This window comes from Heptranchias perlo, chromosome 16, assembly GCF_035084215.1.
Source record: "Heptranchias perlo isolate sHepPer1 chromosome 16, sHepPer1.hap1, whole genome shotgun sequence".
Lineage (NCBI taxonomy): Eukaryota > Metazoa > Chordata > Chondrichthyes > Hexanchiformes > Hexanchidae > Heptranchias > Heptranchias perlo.
In genome coordinates this window covers 51179849-51201819 of record NC_090340.1, presented here as the reverse complement: position 1 = coordinate 51201819, position 21971 = coordinate 51179849, and the positions used below count along the sequence as shown (strand labels likewise).

General features: G+C 43.8%; 1 protein-coding gene across 4 annotated transcripts in view; it reads left to right on the top strand.

Annotated features, from left to right (window-relative positions):
• The first annotated feature begins 4299 nt into the window (after positions 1 to 4299).
• Positions 4300 to 21971, top strand: part of meak7 (MTOR associated protein, eak-7 homolog) — a 29498-nt gene continuing 11826 nt past the window's right edge. The window contains exons 1-4 of one of the 4 annotated variants that reach the window (XM_067998111.1): positions 4300 to 4750; positions 10565 to 10768; positions 20012 to 20245; positions 21366 to 21510. In XM_067998111.1, coding sequence (XP_067854212.1) covers positions 10598 to 10768; positions 20012 to 20245; positions 21366 to 21510 — 550 coding nt within the window. In that variant the 5' untranslated portion in view covers positions 4300 to 4750; positions 10565 to 10597. The remainder of the gene's footprint in view (positions 4751 to 10564; positions 10769 to 20011; positions 20246 to 21365; positions 21511 to 21971) is intronic. The other 3 variants (XM_067998110.1, XM_067998109.1, XM_067998112.1) reach the window with 3 other exon arrangements.

The window sequence follows — 21971 nt, the reverse complement described above, 5'->3', positions numbered from 1 at the left end:
GAGTGGATAGGAAGGACCTATTTCCCTCAGCAGAGGGAAAAAACCAGGGGGCATAGATTTAAAATAATTGGTTTAGAGGGGAGTTGAGCAGAGGGTGGTGGGGGTCTGGAACTCACTGCCTGAAAGGGTGGTAGAGGCAGAAACCCTCATCACATTTAAAAAGTACTCGGATATGCACTTAAAGTGCCGCAACCTACAAGACTGCAGACCAAGAGCTGGAAAGTGGGATTAGGCTGGATGGATCTTTCTCGGCTGACAAAGAAGCGATGGGCTGTATGGCCTCCTTCGGTGCCATAAATTTCTATGATTCTATGATTCAAGCCATAGAAGAGTCACAAAACTGGTCTCTAGCATCAGAGGACGGAGATATCAGGAGAGAATGGGGAAACTTGGGCTTTTTTTAGTTTTAAAAGGTGACCTTATAGAGAGAGATATATAATTTGGTAAATGATATAGAAAAGATATACTACTTCGAGCTAAATTGTAACATTAGAACAAGGAGACACCAAGTCAAAGTGTTAAAGGGAAAATTTAGGACTTACGTCAGAAAGTTCTTCTTCACACAGAGTTATCATCGAATTACATCAAAACTACAGCACAGAAACAGGCCATTTGGCCGAACTGGTCTATGTCGGCGTTTATGCTCCACACGAGCCTCCTCCCTCCCTGCTTCAACTAACCCTATCAGGGTACCCTTCTATTCCTTTCTTCCTCGTGCTTATCTAGCTTCTCCTTAAATGCATCTATGCTATTTGCCTCAACTACTCCTTGTGATAGGGCGTTCCACACAGTTATGGGGTGGGGACAAAAACCCTAGATTCATTTAAGAAAACACTTAGATGTGGTGATGGGGGGATTGCAGGGTCCTTCAGGGTGGATGAGCTGAAATATGCCTTTCCGCCTTTCTCATTTGTATCTGTCTTGTCTAAAGTATTTTCTCAGAGACAGGAAGGGAAAAATCAGAGGGGAACTGAACTCTGGTCACTGTCATTATCTGTTAGTATTGACTTACAAAGTATCAATGGAAGAGATCAGGTAGCAAGTCAATTTTTTGTCAAGGGAATGGTGTGTGTTTCTTGGAGACATAAAGAGAGAAGCAACAATTTGCAGTTACATAGTGCCTTTAATGTAGAAAAATGTCCCAGGGTGCTTCACAGAGGTGTAAGGGAAAGAAAATGGGCACCGAGCCAAAGGAGTCATTAGGAACGGTAACTAAAAGCTTAGTCAAAAAGACAGGTTTTAAGAAGGAGGTTTGGGAGTTGAAGAAGCAGGGGAGTGGGGGTGGGGGTGTGTGGTTAGGAAGAGAAATCCAGAGCCTAGGATGCTGAAAACACCACTAGTAAGGCCAATAGTAAATGTACTCATTTTAAGAATACCTAACTGGGGTAATTTTCTGATGATGAATTTCAGAAATTTGTGCACCATGCATGCCAGAATATCTGATATGTGCTTTCAGCAGGTGAGGCTCCCTGCTAGGAGCACAAAGTAGCTAAATTATATTATTATTTTCACCTAATAAGTATTATTTTGGAAAATGTAAGAACTCTAGTGCCTGAAGGATATTTAAAGGAAAAAATGCTTTCACTTTAAGACATTGCCTGGAGTGATTTGCATTGCTTTCTACTAATATTTTCCCCTATCTAGTGATATCTAGCAAATCTCTCACATGTTACTAAATCAATCTGCTCCTCTATCATTCTCCTAACATGATAATTCTCTGGAATGATTCAACTTTCAATCAAAGTTAAATCTATTGACTCTAACTTCCCCTCTGATGAAATCACCGTTCTTGTAGACTTCAATGTTTATCATCTGCTGATACTATCTGCTGATCAGGGTGGCACTAATATTGAGTCCTTTGCTAGTCTGAATAACCTCAAACAATTCATCATTCGGTCTACCCATACCTCGATTAACCTGGTGACTCAATATTCTTACACTGTTTCTGTTATCAAAATCACAAATGATATCCTATGTGACTGTGACCATGGTAAACTATCCCTCCTCATCCTTCTCAACTTGTCTGCAGCCTTTTACACAGTTGACCACATCATCCTCCTGCAACGCCTCTCCTTCGTCATCCAGCCACCCTTGCCTGGTTCCATTCTTATCTATCCAGTCATAGCCGGAGAATCACCTGCAATGGATTCTCTGTTTGATAACGCTCCTGTGAAGCGCCTCGGGACGTTTTACTATGCTAAATGCGCTATATCAATATAAGTTGTTGTTGTTGTTTCATATCTGCCCCTTGATAAGTACCTCCAACAAATCACACTCTACAGCCAGTCAACAACAACAACTTACATTTATATAGTACCTTTAATGTAGTAAAAGGTCCCAAGGCGATTCACAGCAGCGTTATCAAACAAAATTTGACACCGAGCCACAAAAGGTGGTAGTAGGACAGGTGACCAAAAGCTTGGTCAAAGAGGTAGGTTTTAAGGAGCGTCTTAAAGGAGGAGAGAGAGGTAGACAGGTGGAGAGGTTTAGGAAGGCAATTCCAGAGCTTATGGATTAGGCAGCTGAAGGCACGGCCGCCAATGGCGGAGTGATTAAAATTGGGGATGTGCAGGAGGCAAGAATTGGAGAAACGCAGAGATCTTGGCAGGTTGTAGGGCTGGTTACAAAGATAGGGAGGGGCGAGGCCATGGAGGGATTTGAAAGCAAGGATGAGAATTTTAAAATCGAGGCATTCCCGGAACGGGAGCCAATGTAGGTCAGTGAGCACAGGAGTAATGGGAGAGTGGGACTTGGTATGAGTTAGGATATGGGCAGCAGAGTTTTGGACGAGCTCCAGTTTATGGAGGGTGGAAGATGGGAGGCCAGCCAGAGGAGCATTGGAATAGTCCAGTCTGAAGGTAACAAAGGCATGGACGAGGGTTTCAGCAGCAGATGAGCTGAGGCGGGGGGGGGGGGGGCGGGGAGACGGGCGATGTTATGGAGGTGGAAGTAGGCGGTCTTGATGATGGAGCAGCTATGTGGTCGGAAGCTCATCGCAGGGTCAAATAGGATGCCAAGGTTGCAAACGGTCTGGTTCAGCCTCAGACAGTGGCCAGGGAGAGGGACGGAGTTGGTGGCTAGGGAATGGAGTTTGCAGTCGGGACCAAAGACAATGACTTCAGTCTTCCCAATATTTATTGGAGGAAATTTTTTCTCATCTTCGGACAAGCAGCGTGACAAATGAGAGACAGTGGAGGGGTCGAGGGAGGTGGTTGTGAGGTAGAGCTGGGCGTCGTCAGCATACACGTTGAATCTGACGTGTTTTTGGATGATGTCGCCGAGGGGCAGTGTGTAGATGAGAAATAGGAGGGGGCCAAGGATAGATCCTTGGGGGACTCCAGAGGTAACAATGCGGGAGCGGGAAGAGAAGCCATTGCAGGTGATTCTCTGGCTACGACTGGATAGATAAGAATGGCACCATCTTGATTGGTATTATTGGGGTGATTGTACAATCTTCAGTGCTATTAGGGTTGCCAACTTTGGTTGGACATATTCCTGGAGGTTTCATCACATGACCTCCTGCCTTCAATTACCCTGCCCTCATGTTCCCGCCATTGGTCATCCAACATGTCCATCCTCACAGCGCACCACCTTCCCAGCCAATTGGGAAACAGACTGACTGTTCATTACTCAATTGGATGATTCGTGACTCTCAAACAGCCTCCTTTCCTCATCTCCAATATTTTTATAAGCGTAATGTTAACTGATGTTAAAATATTGGTGTAAATTTGGAGTCAGGGCTTGAGCTGACAATGAAAGAATCTCTGGTGGCGGCAGCCTCACACCACTTCAGTTTGACATTGCATGGAGTGTAAATCGAATCAAAACTGGCTTGCAAAGTGCCCCCTGGACACTTTTTAAAGTTAGCTGACCTCGATTTAAATATTAGCTGACCCCAATTTAAACATTAGGAGAGCAAAGGTTCTCGCCTCCCTGTCAAATTGTGGGAGACAGCTTTGTACCTGCTTGTATCCAGGAGTGCACGGAGCAAAATTAAAATCAAGTGGGAGCCAAGCAATGTAAATAAATTGGAACCCAAACTGAAGCCGCCAGTCTCAGACCAGTCGCTGCAGTATAAATCTACCCGTTGATCAAAAAAATGGGCAGCCTGCTCAGAAACTGGGCTCTCTGACCCCAAAATCCGACCAGATGGCATTGTGCAATTTGTGCACAGTTACATTGGGTCAGTTGCGCGTGATATTATTGAAATGGAAATTTCACAGTTGTTTTAAAGGTCCCCGTGTTGCTGTGACTGGGACACTTCCCATTTGTACAGACACTTTTCAACAACAACATCACGTGGGAAACTGTCCTAATGATCAGATCATCGACCGCTATCCAGATGACTTTGTGAAAATAAATCCTAATATTTGATGGCTTGGTGTCTGTTGTAATCTGAGCCGGCGTTGCTCAATGTTTGTACTCGTTGTCCTACTGCCTTGGGCAAGGGCAAGACCAGCCGCACGGAACTACCGCCTCCTCAACACTTATAGACGGAAGTCCCAGATTAAAAAAAATCCAATGGCGCTTCCTCGCTGTTGGTGATGTCAATTTCTTCACTGCGGCTGCATTTTCAGGTTCGGTTACCGCTAAACGGTGTTGCGGCCAACGTTGCTCTCAGGCCGGTTCTACCCAAGAGTTTTATTGTGCAGGGTCCTTTGTATAAATATGGTTCCTCCAGAAACCCTCCTCCTACTGACTAGCAAGCCATCTGTTTGAGAAACATCATTCAGCTGAAAGCGCCAGCACTGTAAGTATCAAAAGCAAAATGCTGCAGATTCTGAACTAAACACAGAAAATGCTGGATAAGCTCAGCAAGTCAGGCAGCATCTGTGGAAAAAGAAACAGAGTTAACGTTTCAGGTGGAAGACCTTTCGTCAGAACTGGAAGATGTTAAAGTTTTTAAGCAAGTACAGAGCCAGGGAAAGGTGGGGGTGGGGGAGAGGAAAGGAAATAACAAAAGGAAAGGTCTCTGGTAGGGTGGAGGGCAGGAGTGATGGGTACAGTAAATATGCTGTATGTAGAGTTGCTGCGTAAGAAATGCTAAATTCTAAGGTATGTATGTATGGAATGTATATCTCGTGTGGGAGGTGCTCTTGACTGCATTAATTTTCATTAAAATCACCTCTTCTCAGCATTTGGGGCCCATTGTTGCAATAATTTCCATGATAATGTAAAGCACTTGCTTATGCTCTGTTATATCCCATCTTCCACTCTCCGTAAACTTGAGCTCATCTAAAACTCTGCTGTCCGTATCCTAACTTGCACCAAGTTCCGTTCGCCCATCACCCCTGTGCACTACGTTAGCTCCTGGCCCAACAAAGCCACAAATTTAAAATCCTCATCCTTGTGTTCAAATCCCTCCATGGCCTTGCTCCTCCATATCTCTGTAACCCTTTCTTGCCCTACAACCCTCTGAGAACTCTGCGTTTCTTCAATTTTGGCTCCTTGTGTATCCCTAATTTTCATCGTCCCACCATTGGTGACCATGCCTTCAGCTATTTAGGCCCTAAGCTCTGGAATTCCCTCCCTAAACTTCTCTACCTCTCCTTCATAAGATGCTCCTTAAAACCTTCCTCTTTGACCAAGCTTTTGGTCACCTGTCCTAATATATCTTTACGTAGCTTGGTGTCAAATTTTGTTTGATAACGCTCCTGTGAAGCGCCTTGCGACGTTTTACTACATTAAAGATGCTATATAAATGCAAGTTGTTGTTGTTGTACTGAGGTCTGGGCATCTGCGTGTGAACTCCTACGCAGAGTTCCATTTCTGCGTGACTAACCTTTTAATGTTAAGAGAGTCTGGGAGGGAGCATCTTCACTCTCTGCATTAAAAATATCCCATTCATAGTTTTACAGATTCTTACATGGTGTAGCTTTGTAGTGATCTGGAGTTATATTGTAGCTAGTGCAAATATGCAGGTGGTGATTTTGTACTGCTTTGCTGTGTGGTGTGCAAGGAGTCTGATTGATACCTGACTCCTAAGTTACTTTTTAAAAAAAAACGTGCACACCAAAAACCCCTTTTCACATTGGTGCAAAAATGTTAGTATAGCTGCTCCTTTAGTATGCATATGATACTAGCTATACAAAAGTTCCTTTCCATCATCAAAGTGCCTGGGTGTTTTTCTAGCAATCTAAGTAGATGTTGTAAACTTCTCAAACTTATTTTAGTTGTCTCGTCTGACCTCCTAATGGGTCTGAATCTTGGTGCTTGGAGATAATTGCGCTTGGCTGTTGTGCAGAAGTTCCTTATGATCTAAGGAAGACTCTTTTAGTTTCCCATATAGTGCAATTGAAGGACTGATTTATAAATGTTGGGTCCTCTGAATCTAAAGCCTGAATTTATCTAACTCCTGCTTCCTTCACTCTTCTGATCATCTACCTATTTATAGATCTTGTTATAAGTCTTATGTCTGCACACAATTCCTGTCTGCACAACTTAACTTCTGTGGTCACATTTTCTTCATAATTTATGTCAACTTTTTCAATTTATAAATTCCTTTGTCCGCATTTATAATGGGTTTGCCTATGTAAACTTGTCACTGCTGGTACATTTTGGTTTTTAAAAGAAGTGATAATTATACTTTGGGGGCTGTGAAAGAGCAGAGGGATTTGGAGGTTCAGGTTCACGATATTAGTAGCACCTCACGTGGATAAGGCCATTAAAAAAGGTAATTAAATACTAGGTTTTATGGCAGGGGGAATGGTATATAAAAATCGAGATGTAGTGGTAAATCTATATAAAACCTTAGTAAGACCACAATTGGAGTACTGTCTGCAGTTATGGGCTCCACACTACAGGAAGGATGGTGAGGTAATAGGGAGGGTACAGCATAGATGACATAGAATGCTGTCTGGAATGAAGAAATACAAATGAGTTGGAGTTCAAACACATTGGGCCATAATTTGCAGTCAAAATAACGGTGAGGCTAATGGCGCTCGCCGTTATTTATGCACAAATGGTACAGCAACTTCAGGCAAGGGGCAGATTCACGATTAAAGTAAAAAATCTAAAAGTTGCAGTCTGAATTGCGGCGCTCTGCCGTTAGCTTTGCGAAAACGGCATCTTGCTGAAATGCATTAAACGGCATGAAGTTTCAATATTTGCGCAGTAGATATGAATTAAACTTGCCGCAGAAAGTCTTGTCCATTTCACTCTAAGTACCCTTTTAACGATATGTTAAGTGTTAATTACTGCCAGTCAACCTCTTTGGCACTGAAAATTAACTATTACGTGTGGAGTCTCATTCCTTCAGGTTTAATTGTTGGAGATTTTTAAAATGTCAAATTTTAAATTAATTTTTTTTACTTTTCCTTTCTGTCTTTTTCTCTCTCTCATTCCAATCTTTCTATCCCTCTCCATTTCTCTCGCTACCTGATTTGACATTGAATTCACCCACTCTAATTTATACTTCCTTCTCAGTCCTTGCGCTGTTAATTTCACAATCCTTCAATCTGATTAGCTAAGGAGATACACAGTTGCTTGCCCTGTTCACTCAGGTCCCAGATGCCCTGTTTCCCTTGCTGCGACGTTGTCAGCTTGCACTTTCAGCAATTTGCCACACAAAAAATGTTAAAAACTTACAAAGTGTAAGGACAAGTCTAACTAACGGCAGATGCCATTAGATGCCCTGCTGCAGCAAATTATGGCCCATTGTTAGGTGAGGAGGAAGCTTCACACTGAACATGAGCTGAAAGTATTTGGAGCCAAAAGCAGAAGAAAATTTTCCAACACTGACATCTCTCATCTTCAGAATTATAAAAAGAAAATCAAAATGTAGTTAAAACAAAAAGCAAATAATTGCTTAATTAAATAAAAAATGAAACACTCATCAAGTCAGTCAGTATCTGTGGAGAGAACAGGTAAGTTAACATTTCAGGTATAGACCTGTTGTCAGTTAAATACATTATTGTAAAAACATTCTACTAATTGCACAGTGCAGTAACTTGTTTCCTTGCTGTAGTAAAACAAGACACAGCCAATTTCATAAGTAAAATAAACAGTAAATGCTGGGAAAACATAGCAACTCTTGCCAGCATTTGGGTAGATGTCCTTTGTCTGAAAGTTTTAGCTCTGTTTACTAAGTTTCAACTGTATTTAGCCTACTTGAGGAGAGGTTAAATAGCCAAAAAGATTGAATGTAATTTTTTTTCCTGTTGACACATTGGCAACAAATGTACTCTCCAAGCTTTAGGTTTTGGGTTACTACGGCAACGGAATGTTCCACCATCTAACGATTATGACCTAAAGGGAAGCAGTGAGGACCTGTCAATGAAGGGAGCACAAATTAGAAAGTAATAACTAGCACAGTTGTGATGGAGAGTTCAGGAAAGCTGATTTGCAGCCAAGCCCTCTAAGGGTCTAAAGAACAGTTCACCAGGCAGAAGATCTCTCACTGTGGGATTTAGAAGAAGGCCCATGAGTCAGAAGCTGAGAGGAATATGCACTGAAGTCTGAAGATCAGGACTAGGCTTTCTTTCCAAAATTGGAGATTTGGAAAAAGCTGGTTGGTTTCTCCTGATTTGAAAATTTATCGCGACATGTGCATTTTATGCTGGAACTTTTGTTAAGGGATTAGTACCTGGTCATGAATGACTGCTGTGTTTATTGTAATAAATAAAGCAGCTTGATATTTTACTCTGTGAGCTTACATGGAAAATACTTTGTTTCTATTCATACTTGTAAACAATTTTACAACACCAAGTTATAGTCCAGCAATTTTATTTTAAATTCACAAGCTTTCGGAGGCTACCTCCTTCGTCAGGTGAACGATGTGAAAAACATCGTTCACCTGACGAAGGAGGTAGCCTCCGAAAGCTTGTGAATTTAAAATAAAATTGCTGGACTATAACTTGGTGTTGTAAAATTGTTTACAATTGTCAACCCCAGTCCATCACCGGCATCTCCACATCTATTCATACTAACTGACAAAATAAACAAAGTCACTGCATTGCTTCATTCATTGACCAAATACACGTTACACTTGGTAATGGTGGGATATAAGTTGGCCACTCATTGACTGGACCACGCACAATTTTAAAAAGAGTTATCCCTTTCTTCCAAGCCAGGCAAAGATTAATATATCAGATGCGACTGCTTTGCTCCCTGCCTGCTACCCCAGTACAATGTTCCACTACTCTCTTGCGGTTCAGTTTGCCTAAAAATAAGAATGTAAAACCAGCACTTTAACAGAATATAAACTATGGAATCAAAAACAAAAAAATGCTGGAATCACATAGCACGTGAGTCAGCAGCTGTGGAGACAACAGAAAAGTTTAAAAAAAAATTTGGGTGCAGACTCTTAACTTTTCTATTTTCTCTTCGGATGCTGACTGACCTGCTGAGTGTTTCCAGCATTTTCTGTTTTTGTTTCAGACTTCCAGCATCTGCAGTATTTTGCTTTTTACCAGAAAATATTGAGTATCTGACATGAGATGATTACATCTATTGTAGAATGGTCATCTGTTAATATTCTGAATTTAAGCATTAAAATTAAGCATTTGGGATCAATATTCTATGATCACTTGCACAATGCAAAGTGGTCCTCGTGGCTCTGGGAAGAATGAACTGTAGCTGATTTTTATTCCTGGTGCCAGACTATCAGCTGGCTCAGTGGTAGTACATTCACCTCTGAGTCAGAAGGTTGTGGGTTCAATCCCACTCTCTTATTTAATAATCTAGACTTGCACTTCATTGCAGTCCTGAGGGAGTGCTGCATTGTCAGAGACCTTTTGGATGAGATGTTAACCTGATAGCTTGCCTGCTGGTTCAGGTAGATAGAAAAGATCCCACAACACTTGTTTTGAAGATGAGCAGAGTTTTTCTGGTGTTGTGGCCAACTTTCATCCCATAAGCATTCACCGCCAGAAAACAGATTAACTGGTTGTTCATTGTTGTTTGAAGGGCAGAAATGAACTGAGTGTTTGCTTACAAAACAAGAGTGGCTACATTTCAAAAGTAATTAATTGGTTGGGAAGCACTTTGGGTCGTCCTGAGGATGTGAAAGGCGCTATACAAATACAAGTTCATCCATTCTTCTTTCTGGTGTTTTGTGTTTGTTCTAAAACTGTACGAATAAAAGTCCGTGAATGATTTCTCTGGTCCTCCATGAAGAATAAAAACCTAAGGAAGAAATGCATGAGTAAGCAAATAAAAGAATACATGGGATTGTCTGACAAGGTCATCTGAGGCCACAGAACCACAGATGTGAAAAGCGAATGTTAGCTTTTTTTTAAACAGTAGATTTAAGTATTGTGAAATTCTGAAATTGGGTAATAATCCATTTAGTGCTTTAGGATAAATTGCTATACTGTGCAACATATGAATTTATTGACTAATCTGTTTTGTTTACATTAGCTAGATTCGCCCTACATGTGCTGCTTCCATGTACTTGGGGCTGGGTTTGACTGATGGTGTTTGGAACACTTCCATACATTTAACCTCCCCCACTCCCAATCAATATGTGTGCTTGCAGTAAGACTAGATTAAAAGTTTAAGGGTAAAACTGGGTTTACTCAGTATTTGCAGTGCTGCATAATAATTTTAAAAATGTTATTTATAGGTTTTAGGGACCCTGAGTTATCTGTGAGAAAACATGGGAAATGCAGAGAGTCATTCATCGCAGGGATGCTGTCGGTTTCACTATTCCCCTGAAGAACTGGCTATTCTGGATAGTGTTTTTGACGCTATGTCTGGCTCTAGTACATCTGAAGGCACAAAAAGTGGAAAAACTGCTAAGAAGCTAGTTACCCTGGCCACATTAAAGGTAAATATTTAACATTAGAGCAGAATTGAAAAGATTTATCATCATAGCAAATACAAATTTATCCCCAAATTCTCTGCTAAACTTTCAAATTACGTATCAACGACAAAGCAATCCAAAAATGTAAGTTGCATCAAAACTGTATTTATTTGTAAAACATTAATGCACTACTGCTTTCTGCCTATTGTCTTTTCTGAATCTTTGTTCTAAATGCAGGAGAACTAAGCATTTAAAAAGAAGAAATGCCTGCTTTTATTACAGAGCATGTGGTTAACAAATCAATGTTTGCCTGAAAATCAACCTGAGTAGGGTTTTCAATGTTGACTGAATCTGTGGGTACCACTGTGATGCAGAGGCTTTTCATAGAAGTTAGAAGTTACAACATGGAAACAGGCCCTTCGGCCCAACATGTCCATGTCGCCCAGTTTATACCACTAAGCTAGTCCCAATTGCCTGCACTTGGCCCATATCCCTCGATACCCATCTTCCCCATGTAACTGTCCAAATGCTTTTTAAAAGACAAAATTGTACCCGCCTCTACTACTGCCTCTGGCAGCTCGTTCCAGACACTCACCACCCTTTGAGTGAAAAAATTGCCCCTCTGGATCCTTTTGTATCTCTCCCCTCTCACCTTAAATCTGTGCCCCCTCGTTATAGACTCCCCTACCTTTGGGAAAAGATTTTGACTATCGACCTTATCTATGCCCCTCATTATTTTATAGACTTCTATAAGATCACCCCTTAACCTCCTACTCTCCAGGGAATAAAGTCCCAGTCTGTCTAACCTCTCCCTGTAAGTCAAACCATCAAGTCCCGGTAGCATCCTAGTAAATCTTTTCTGCACTCTTTCTAGTTTAATAATATCCTTTCTATAATAGGGTGACCAGAACTGTACACAGTACTCCAAGTGTGGCCTCACCAATGCCCTGTACAACTTCAACAAGACATCCCAACTCCTGCATTCAATGTTCTGACCAATGAAACCAAGCATGCTGAATGCCTTCTTCACCACCCTATCCACCTGTGACTCCACTTTCAAGGAGCTATGAATCTGTACTCCTAGATCTCTTTGTTCGATAACTCTCCCCAACGCCCTACCATTAACGGAGTAGGTCCTGGCCCGATTCGATCTACCAAAATGCATCACCTCACATTTATCTAAATTAAACTCCATCTGCCATTCATCGGCCCACTGGCCCAATTTATCAAGATCCCGTTGCAATCCTAGATAACCTTCTTCACTGTCCACAATGCCACCAATCTTGGTGTCATCTGCAAACTTACTAACCATGCCTCCTAAATTCTCATCCAAATCATTAATATAAATAACAAATAACAGCGGACCCAGCACCGATCCCTGAGGCACACCGCTGGACACAGGCATCCAGTTTGAAAAACAACCCTCGACAACCACCCTCTGTCTTCTGTCGTCAAGCCAATTTTGTATCCAATTGGCTACCTCACCTTGGATCCCATGAGATTTAACCTTATGTAACAACCTACCATGCGGTACCTTGTCAAATGCTTTGCTGAAGTCCATGTAGACCACGTCTACTGCACAGCCCTCATCTATCTTCTTGGTTACCCCTTCAAAAAACTCAATCAAATTCGTGAGACATGATTTTCCTCTCACAAAACCATGCTGACTGTTCCTAATTAGTCCCTGCCTCTCCAAATGCCTGTAGATCCTGTCCCTCAGAATACCCTCTAACAACTTACCCACTACAGATGTCAGGCTCACTGGTCTGTAGTTCCCAGGCTTTTCCCTGCCGCCCTTCTTAAACAAAGGCACAACATTTGCTACCCTCCAATCTTCAGGCACCTCACCTGTAGCGGTGGATGATTCAAATATCTCTGCTAGGGGACCCGCAATTTCCTCCCTAACCTCCCATAACGTCCTGGGATACATTTCATCAGGTCCCGGAGATTTATCTACCTTGATGCGCGTTAAGACTTCCAGCACCTCCCTCTCTGTAATATTTACACTCCTCAAGACATCACTATTTATTTCCCCAAGTTCCCTAACATCCATGCCTTTCTCAACCGTAAATACCGATGTGAAATATTCATTCAGGATCTCACCCATCTCTTGTGGTTCCGCACATAGATGACCTTGTTGATCCTTAAGAGGCCCTACTCTCTCCCTAGTTACCCTTTTGCCCTTTATGTATTTGTAGAAGCTCTTTGGATTCACCTTTGCCTGATCTGCCAAAGCAATCTCATATCCCCTTTTTGCCCTCCTGATTTCTCTCTTAACTCTACTCCGGCAATCTCTATACTCTTCAAGGGATCCACTTGATCCCAGCTGCCTATGCATGTCATATGCCTCCTTCTTCTTTTTGACTAGGGCCTCAATCTCCCGAGTCATCCAAGGTTCCCTACTTCTACCAGCCTTGCCCTTCACTTTATAAGGAATGTGCTTACCCTGAACCCTGGTTAACACACTTTTGAAAGCCTCCCACTTACCAGACGTCCCTTTGCCTGCCAACAGACTCTCCCAATCAACTTCTGAAAGTTCCTGTCTAATACCATCAAAATTGGCCTTTCCCCAATTTAGAATTTTAACTTTTGGGCCAGACCTATCCTTCTCCATAGCTATCTTAAAACTAATGGAATTATGATCACTGGTCCCAAAGTGATCCCTCACTAACACTTCTGTCACCTGCCCTTCCTTATTTCCCAAGAGGAGGTCAAGTTTTGCCCCCTCTCTAGTCGGGCCATCCACATACTGAATGAGAAATTCCTCCTGAATACACTCAACAAATTTCTCTCCATCCAAGCCCCTAATGCTATGGCTGTCCCAGTCAATGTTGGGAAAGTTAAAGTCCCCTACTATTACCACCCTATTTTTCTTGCAGCTGTCTGTAATCTCCTTACATATTTGCTCCTCAATTTCCCGTTGACTATTTGGGGGTCTGTAGTACAATCCTATCAAAGTGATCTCTCCCTTCTTATTTTTCAGTTCTACCCATATGGACTCAGTGGGCGAACCCTCGGATATATCCCCTCTCACTACTGCCGTGATGTTCTCCCTAATCAAGAACGCAACTCCCCCTCCTCTCTTACCTCCTGCTCTATCTTTCCTATAGCATCTGTACCCTGGAACATTGAGCTGCCAGTCCTGCCCCTCCCTTAGCCATGTTTCAGTAATAGCTATAACATCCCAGTCCCATGTACCCATCCATGCCCTGAGTTCATCTGCCTTGCCCATCAGACTTCTTGCATTGAAATAAATGCAGTTTAATCTAGACTTCCCTTGGTCTTTGCCCTGCTTTCTCAGACCATCTGTCCGGTCATGTTCTGTACACTCTCCCTTACTGCCTTTTGTTTCTGTCACCACTTTATTTCCCACTGACTTCCTGCATCGGTTCCCATCCCCCTGCCACATTAGTTTAAACCCTCCCCAACAGCACTGGCAAACACTCCCCCTAGGACATTGGTTCCAGTCCTGCCCAGATGCAGACCGTCCAATTTGTACTGGTCCCACCTCCCCCAGAACCGATTCCAATGGCCCAGGAATTTGAATCCCTCCAGCTTGCACCATCTCTCAAGCCACGTATTCATCTTAGCTATCCTGTCATTCCTACTCTGACTAACCCGTGGCACTGGTAGCAATCCTGAGATTACTACCTTTGAGGTCCTACTCTTTAGTTTAACTCCTAACTCCCTAAATTCAGCTTGTAGGACCTCATCCTGTTTTTTACCTATATCGTTGGTGCCTATATGCACCACGACAACTGGCTGTTCACCCTCCCCCTCCAGAATGTCCTGCAGCCGCTCCGAGACATCCTTGACCCTTGCACCAGGGAGGCAACATACCATCCTGGAGTCTCGGTTGCGTCCGCAGAAACGCCTGTCTATTCCCCTTACAATCGAGTCCCCTATCACTATAGCTCTGCCACTCTTTTTCCTGCCCTCCTGTGCAGCAGAGCCAGCCACGGTGCCATGAACCTGGCCACTGCCACCTTCCCCTGGTGAGCCATCTCCGCCAACAGTATCCAAAACGGTATACCTGTTTTGGAGGGAGATGACCACAGGGGACCCCTGCACTGCCTTCCTACTCTTCCTCTGTCTGTTGGTCACCCATTCACTATCTCCCTCAGTAATTTTTATCTGCGGTGTGACCAACTCACTGAACGTGCTATCCACGACTTTCTCAGCATCGCGGATGCTCCAAAGTGAGTCCATCCGCAGCTCCAGAGCCGTCAAGCGGTCAAACAATAGCTGCAGCTGGACACACTTCCCGCAGGTGAAGGAATCAGGGATACAGGAAGGAGCCCTGAATTCCCACATCCCACAAGAGGAACATGACACGGCCCTGGGATCTCCTGCCATGACTTAACCCTTAAATTAGCTTAAGAACAACTACAATGTCAAGAGAAAAAAAAAGGAAAGAAAAACTACTTACCACTCCCTTTAAGGAGTTTACTCCTTTAAATTGTTCTCAATTTAGAGAATGTTAACTACACTAGGGACCTTGATTCACTAAAAAATAAACGCTACTTCCTATAAGACCTGCAGACCTTCCCTTTCCTTTTACTTCAGTTTCTGTCGATAAGTAGAAATACTCACCTGAACCTACTCACCAATCAGGTGCCTCCCCTGTGTCGCGTCCCGATCTGATTCCTGACGTCACTTCGAACTCGGTCGCAGCTCCGCTCGGCTCGGCTCCTCTCAGCTGTTCTCAGCGCTCTGAAATCCCGCCTTTTATCGGACGCTCCCTCCGCTCGGCTCGGCTCCTCTCAGCTGTTCTCAGCGCTCTGAAATCCCGCCTTTTATCGGACGCTCCCTCCGCTCGGCTCGGCTCCTCTCAGCTGTTCTCAGCGCTCTGAAATCCCGCCTTTTATCGGACGCTCCCTCCGCTCGGCTCGGCTCCTCTCAGCTGTTCTCAGCGCTCTGAAATCCCGCCTTTTATCGGACGCTCCCTCCGCTCGGCTCGGCTCCTCTCAGCTGTTCTCAGCGCTCTGAAATCCCGTCTTTTATCGGACGCTCCCTCCGCTCGGCTCGGCTCCTCTCAGCTGTTCTCAGCGCTCTGAAATCCCGCCTTTTATCGGACGCTCCCTCCGCTCGGCTCGGCTCCTCTCAGCTGTTCTCAGCGCTCTGAAATCCCGTCTTTTATCGGACGCTCCCTCCGCTCGGCTCGGCTCCTCTCAGCTGTTCTCAGCGCTCTGAAATCCCGCCTTTTATCGGACGCTCCCTCCGCTCCGCTCGGCTCCTCTCAGCTGTTCTCAGAGCTCTGAAATCCCGCCTTTTATCGGACGCTCCCTCCGCTCGGCTCGGCTCCTCTCAGTGCTCTGAAATCCCGCCTTTTATCGGACGCTCCCTCCGCTCGGCTCGGCTCCTCTCAGCTGTTCTCAGCGCTCTGAAATCCCGCCTTTTATCGGACGCTCCCTCCGCTCGGCTCGGCTCCTCTCAGCGCTCTGAAATCCCGCCTTTTATCGGACGCTCCCTCCGCTCGGCTCGGCTCCTCTCAGCTGTTCTCAACGCTCTGAAATCCCGCCTTTTATCGGACGCTCCCTCCGCTCGGCTCGGCTCCTCTCAGCTTTTAATTAAGAATATTGGGATGGAGCATTACATTTTGTTTGGTTACTGCTCTTGGTAAAAGGAATCCAACAGGCTCGATATGTGGGGAAGGAGAAGTGCAGATCATTAGCTTTTTAAAAAAAATTGTTCTTTGGATGTGTAAAACTGCAGTTATTGCCCACCCTTGGTTGCCCAGTGGCGATAGTGGACCTTCTCCTTGAACAGTACAGCTACTAGCTTATATCCCGAATGGATCAACACTTCGATGGAATGAATAATAGTTAGCAACTTTCTGAGTTTGGACAGGCATCACTCTCACAAATGCTTACTGTTCTAAAGTTATTACTTTCCTCCTCCAGAAATGGGTCTCTTTGGATAGTATGAGACTTCGGAGCTCTAAAGACGAAAGTTCTTGTAGACTGAACAAAGTTCATTGACAGGTCTTTGGATTTCCTAACATTTGTGGCCAAACCACTAAATTGAGAACTTACTTTTTTTGAACTTATCAGCAGCAAGATAAAATTTAGATCACTTAGATCCCAAGCAAAGTTATGGCCATATTTTAAGATAACTTTTTGCAGTATTTACAAAATTGTGTATAAATTTGTGTGTACTTGCTTGAGTTGAGCAAGAGGAACTGAAGGGAATAGGCCATGGCCAGTTTATATAGGACATGGAAAAAGGGTATGTCCTGCAACTGATATCCTGATTGCTATACTTTGCCTCCCAGGCTAACCAGGATATGTGCACATCACCAATTGTGTAAAGTTTACTTTTTCACCTAAGCTTTCTGGCTTAGAATCATAGAAGTTTACAACATGGAAACAGGCCCATCGGCCCAACATGTCCATGTCGCCCAGTTTATACCACTAAGCTAGTCCCAATTGCCTGCACTTGGCCCATATCCCTCCATACCCATCTTACCCATGTAACTGTCCAAATGCTTTTTAAAAGACAAAATTGTACCCGCCTCCACTACTGCCTCTGGCAGCTCGTTCCAGACACTCACCACCCTTTGAGTGAAAAAATTGCCCCTCTGGACCCTTTTGTATCTCTCCCCTCTCACCTTAAATCTATGTCCCCTCGTTATAGACTCCCTTACCTTTGGGAAAAGATTTTGACTATCGACCTTATCTATGCCCCTCATTATTTTATAGACTTCTATAAGATCACCCCTAAACCTCCTACTCTCCAGGGAAAAAAGTCTCAGTCTATCCAACCTCTCCCTATAAGTCAAACCATCAAGTCCCGGTAGCATCCTAGTAAATCTTTTCTGCACTCTTTCTAGTTTAATAATATCCTTTCTATAATAGGGTGACCAGAACTGTACACAGTATTCCAAGTGTGGCCTTACTAATGTCTTGTACAGTTTAGCTTCATCCCACTGTTTTTCTTTAGGGTGGACGGGACTTGAAATGCTCTGGTTCACACTCTGCCTAGTCTCTGCCTCCTTACCCGCCATCCCCACCACCAACCTTTTCTGGAGAGTAGGCCCAGCAGCTTAAAATGCGGCCACCCATGTAGTGGCCGGGAGCCTAATTCCAACATGCAAATGGCCCTAGGGCTAGCAATTTAGCTGGGGTCAGGAAGACATCTCTGACCTGAGAAGACATCCCGCCCTGCTGGAGATGCTTCCCCCACCTCCTCTCCCTTGCCCCCCCAATTGGAGCTTTGGTTGAGCTCAAGTTTATGGAGGGTGGAAGATGGGAGGCCAGCCAGGAGAGCATTGGAATAGTCCAGTCTGGAGGTAACAAAGACATGGATGAGGGTTTCAGCAGCAGATGAGGTGAGGCACTGGCAGAGACGGGCGATGTTACGGAGGTGGAAGTAGACGGTCTTGGTGATGGAGCAGATATGGGGTTGGAAGCTCATCTCAGGGTCACATAGGATGCCAAGGTTGCGAACGGTCTGGTTCAGCCTCAGACAGTGGCCAGGGAGAGGGATGGAGTTTGCGGCGGGCACCAAAGACAATGACTTCGGTCTTCCTAATATTTAGTTGGAGGAAATTTTTGCTCATCCAATGTCCGTCAAGCAATGTGACAAATGAGAGACAGTGGCTGGGTTGAGGGAGGTGGGTGTGAGGTAAAGCTGGGTGTCGTCAGTGTACATGTGGGATCTGATGTGTTTTCGGATGATGTTGCCGAGGGGCAGCATGTAGATGAGAAATAGGAGGGGGGCAAAGATAGATCCTTGGGGGACTCCAGAGGTAACAGTGCGGGAGTGGGAAGAGAAGCCATTGCAGGTGATTCTCTGGCTACGACTGGATAGATAAGAATGGAACCAGGCGGGGAGAGTCCCACCCAGCTAGACAACAGAGGAGAGGCATTGGAGAAGGTCGGTGTGGTCAACCGTGTCGGAGGCTGCAGACAGGTCAAGAAGGATGAGGAGGGATAGTTTACAGTCACATAGGATGTAATTTGTGACATTGATAAGGGCTGTTTCAGTACTGTGTCAGGAGCGGAAACCTGATTAGAGGGATTTAAACATGGAGTTGGGGGAAAGATGGGCACGGATTTGGGAGGCAACAACATGTTCAAGGACGTTGGAGGGGAAAGGGAGTTTGGAGATGGGGCGGTAGTTTGCAAGGACAGAGGGGTCAATGGTGGGTTTTTTGAGGAGGGGTGTGATGATGGCAGATTTGAAGGAGAGAGGGACATTGTCTGAGAAGAGGGAACCGTTAACAATATCAGCTAGCCTGGAGGCCAGGAAGGGAAGTTGGATGGTCAGCAGTTTAGTGGGAATAGCGTCGAGGGAGCAGGAGGTGGTCTTATGTTCAAGATGAGCCTGGAGAGGGCATGAGGGGAGATAGGAGAGAAAGTAGAGAAAGATGCAAGTTCAGGGCTAGGGCAGGGGGGAGCCATAGGGGAAATTTGGCTTGGTGGGCTGGAGAAGGTAGGGATGTGGCAGAGGCAGCTGAATGGAAGGTCTCAACCTTAGTGACAAAGAAGTCCATGAGCTCCTCACACTTTTCGTTGGTGGTCAGGGCAGGGATTCTGGGCACAATGTATATCCAGTGGATATCTATCACTTAACACGCTACAATATTTTGTGAGAGTTCTGTATCCAACATGTAATGAGTTATATTCTATGAGAATAAAACAAAATGAATGTATTTGGTGGGGGAAGGAGGGAGTAAAAGCCAAGCAGACTTATTAAGGGTGGAAGGTATTGCAGTGCAGATTTACATTGGGAAGGACAGGAGAATGAATGATTTGTCTGTCCAGCAAGTGCCTTTAAACAATCTAGTTACTTCGATTCCACTTAATGCTGTACTGGGAGAAACTAGAATTGCAGTTTCTTTTCACAATACCTACAGTACAATTAAAATCTGATGCAGTGTAAGCTTTTTCTTCAAATAGACTGTGCTGCTGACAAACCCAAGGCATTTGACAGTGCCACTATATAATTGCCCATTCGCAAATCCACCAAAGGACTGGTCCTGCAATATCCCTCCGCTTGACATCTCCCAATGGCAGCGCAAGTGATGCTGGGAACTTGCTGTGAGGGAAGTTGTTCCTCAGCTTTTTATAGACACTGCAATGATTTTGACTCCTTATTCTGTGATTCTTAGAATTCCTAAGTATAAAGAATGGAGTGGGAAATGCTTGTTGCCTCTGGAAAACTATCCCATACCTTAGTGATGCCTGAAAGTAAAAGTAGAGGTGGAAGCAATTTAGGAGAGTGTTGTACAATGCTGGGTGACACTGCCTTACTCTTCCTCAGGCATATGTTCATAAAGCTGTGCTGGGCACCATGACTGTCCGACTCTACAATGGAATGAGGAGCATCGATCCAATAAAAAAATCAACAGGCCTCACTGACACTATAACCAAGAAACAGTTTGTGGCATTTATTACCTATGTCCTGCGAGGCACTGCTGAAGAAAGAAGTCTCATCGTTGAAAGAATGATTTCCCATGATGCTGATGGTTCTGTAAAAGGAAAGCAAATAAAAGAGGTAAAGACACTAACATTGTCCTAAGTTTCAGCATAGATATGCTGGTGTCCTACTCTGCAGGTGCACTCTTGCTTAACCCCTCATTGTAGAGTTTCTGCTAATGACGCGATTAAGGTTGCGGATGGAAGCACTTGGTCTGGTAGGAGGATAGAAACTGTGACTATTTTTATTCTGTGTAGTCATTCGATTTTTGAATTACGTCGAGGGACTCTTGGCTACAAAGTTTTCACCCTGCTTATTGGGTATCTATTTCACTTTTTAGATGCAAAGGAGCTCCCTGAGATTGTATTCCATGGTTCCCTAGTTTGTGAATGAGATTTGGACATATTCATGCCTCAATCCAGGATTCAGATCCAAACTTGGGATCTCTCTTTCATTTCTAGCCAAGTTGATTCAGCCTCCATTTGAACCACTGGCCTCCTTGAAACCGTGTTACTCTAGCTTGTTTGTCCAGTAGAGTTGCAAACGGTAGGACTTGGTTCTTTTTGACTTCACTTTGGGTATTACCTTCCCTGACCTTTTTAATATATATTAAAAAAATGATTCCTTGTGAAACATTTTTGTTTTATAATGTAAAAGGTGATCTTATAAGAACTAGCCAGGATGACATTGACCCCAGTAATATATGGGCACTGAATTAACATTGAATTGATACGCTAGCTGTGGTGCCCAGGATTAATGACAGTTTACTGATCATAATTCAGATCCCTTGCACTCATATTTTCCCTTATTTTTTCTGAAGGCAGCAGGAATGGGCTGTGAAATGATTCCATAGGTGGCAGTGGCACCCTGTTATACCAATACCTTGCCCAAATAGCCACCGCTCATCCTAGACAGCAAGTGTTGACCAATTATTTGACTAGCGGCCAATATAGTTGAACCAGCAATATGCATACATCCACATTTTGGTTGGGGATTATCAGATAACAATCGAGAATGGGAAGTCTAGCCACTTTTGTCTTTTTCTCTCCTCAGCATCCGCACTGGGTGAGATCAGGACCAGTTTGTAATGCTGCTGATGTCTCTTACTGTTTAACAATTTATTTTACAATCTTGGTGTGCATTTTGTGTTGGGTTTAGCTCCATTTTAGTTGTGTTTTGTTGTACCTCCCATATGTAGTTCACAGAAGATCTAATAAAGTCGGTGGTCAACTTACTGCGACATGAGAAGATGCTAAGGGATTGGACTTTGGAGAAAACCGGAGATAGTACTCTTGGTCTAATGCGTCTGACTGCTTATCTGATGTCAGAGTTGAAGGCTGAAGGTACTGGACTTTAACATTGTGCATCAGAATCTGCTTTAGGTTTTTAACAACTCATTTATAGCTGTAATAAAATGCAATTGTCAGGAATTTAAAAACTCCACTACACAGACATTCTTGGTGTTTATCAACAATAGGTGTTTGGAAATTTAAGGGAATTTTGGTTACTTTTAGCTAGGCCAGGGTGGAAAAGATTCAATCATAACAGCAAATGTTTATTTATTTGGATGTTTGTTAGTTGAAAAATATAAATTTTTCCTTTTATAAATTTGGGCTGGGTTCACAACTCCTGTAGATGGCCTCAGGAAACCTGTATTTTGTATCTTCTCGATGTACCTAGATTTTAAGAGGTCAATTTTAATGCACTGTTGGCTGGCTCAAGTCAATCACTTGGCACAGGTCAAGGATCAAACCTGGGACCTTGCTGGTCTGAATGATTTGATATCACACCATGTGGTGCAATT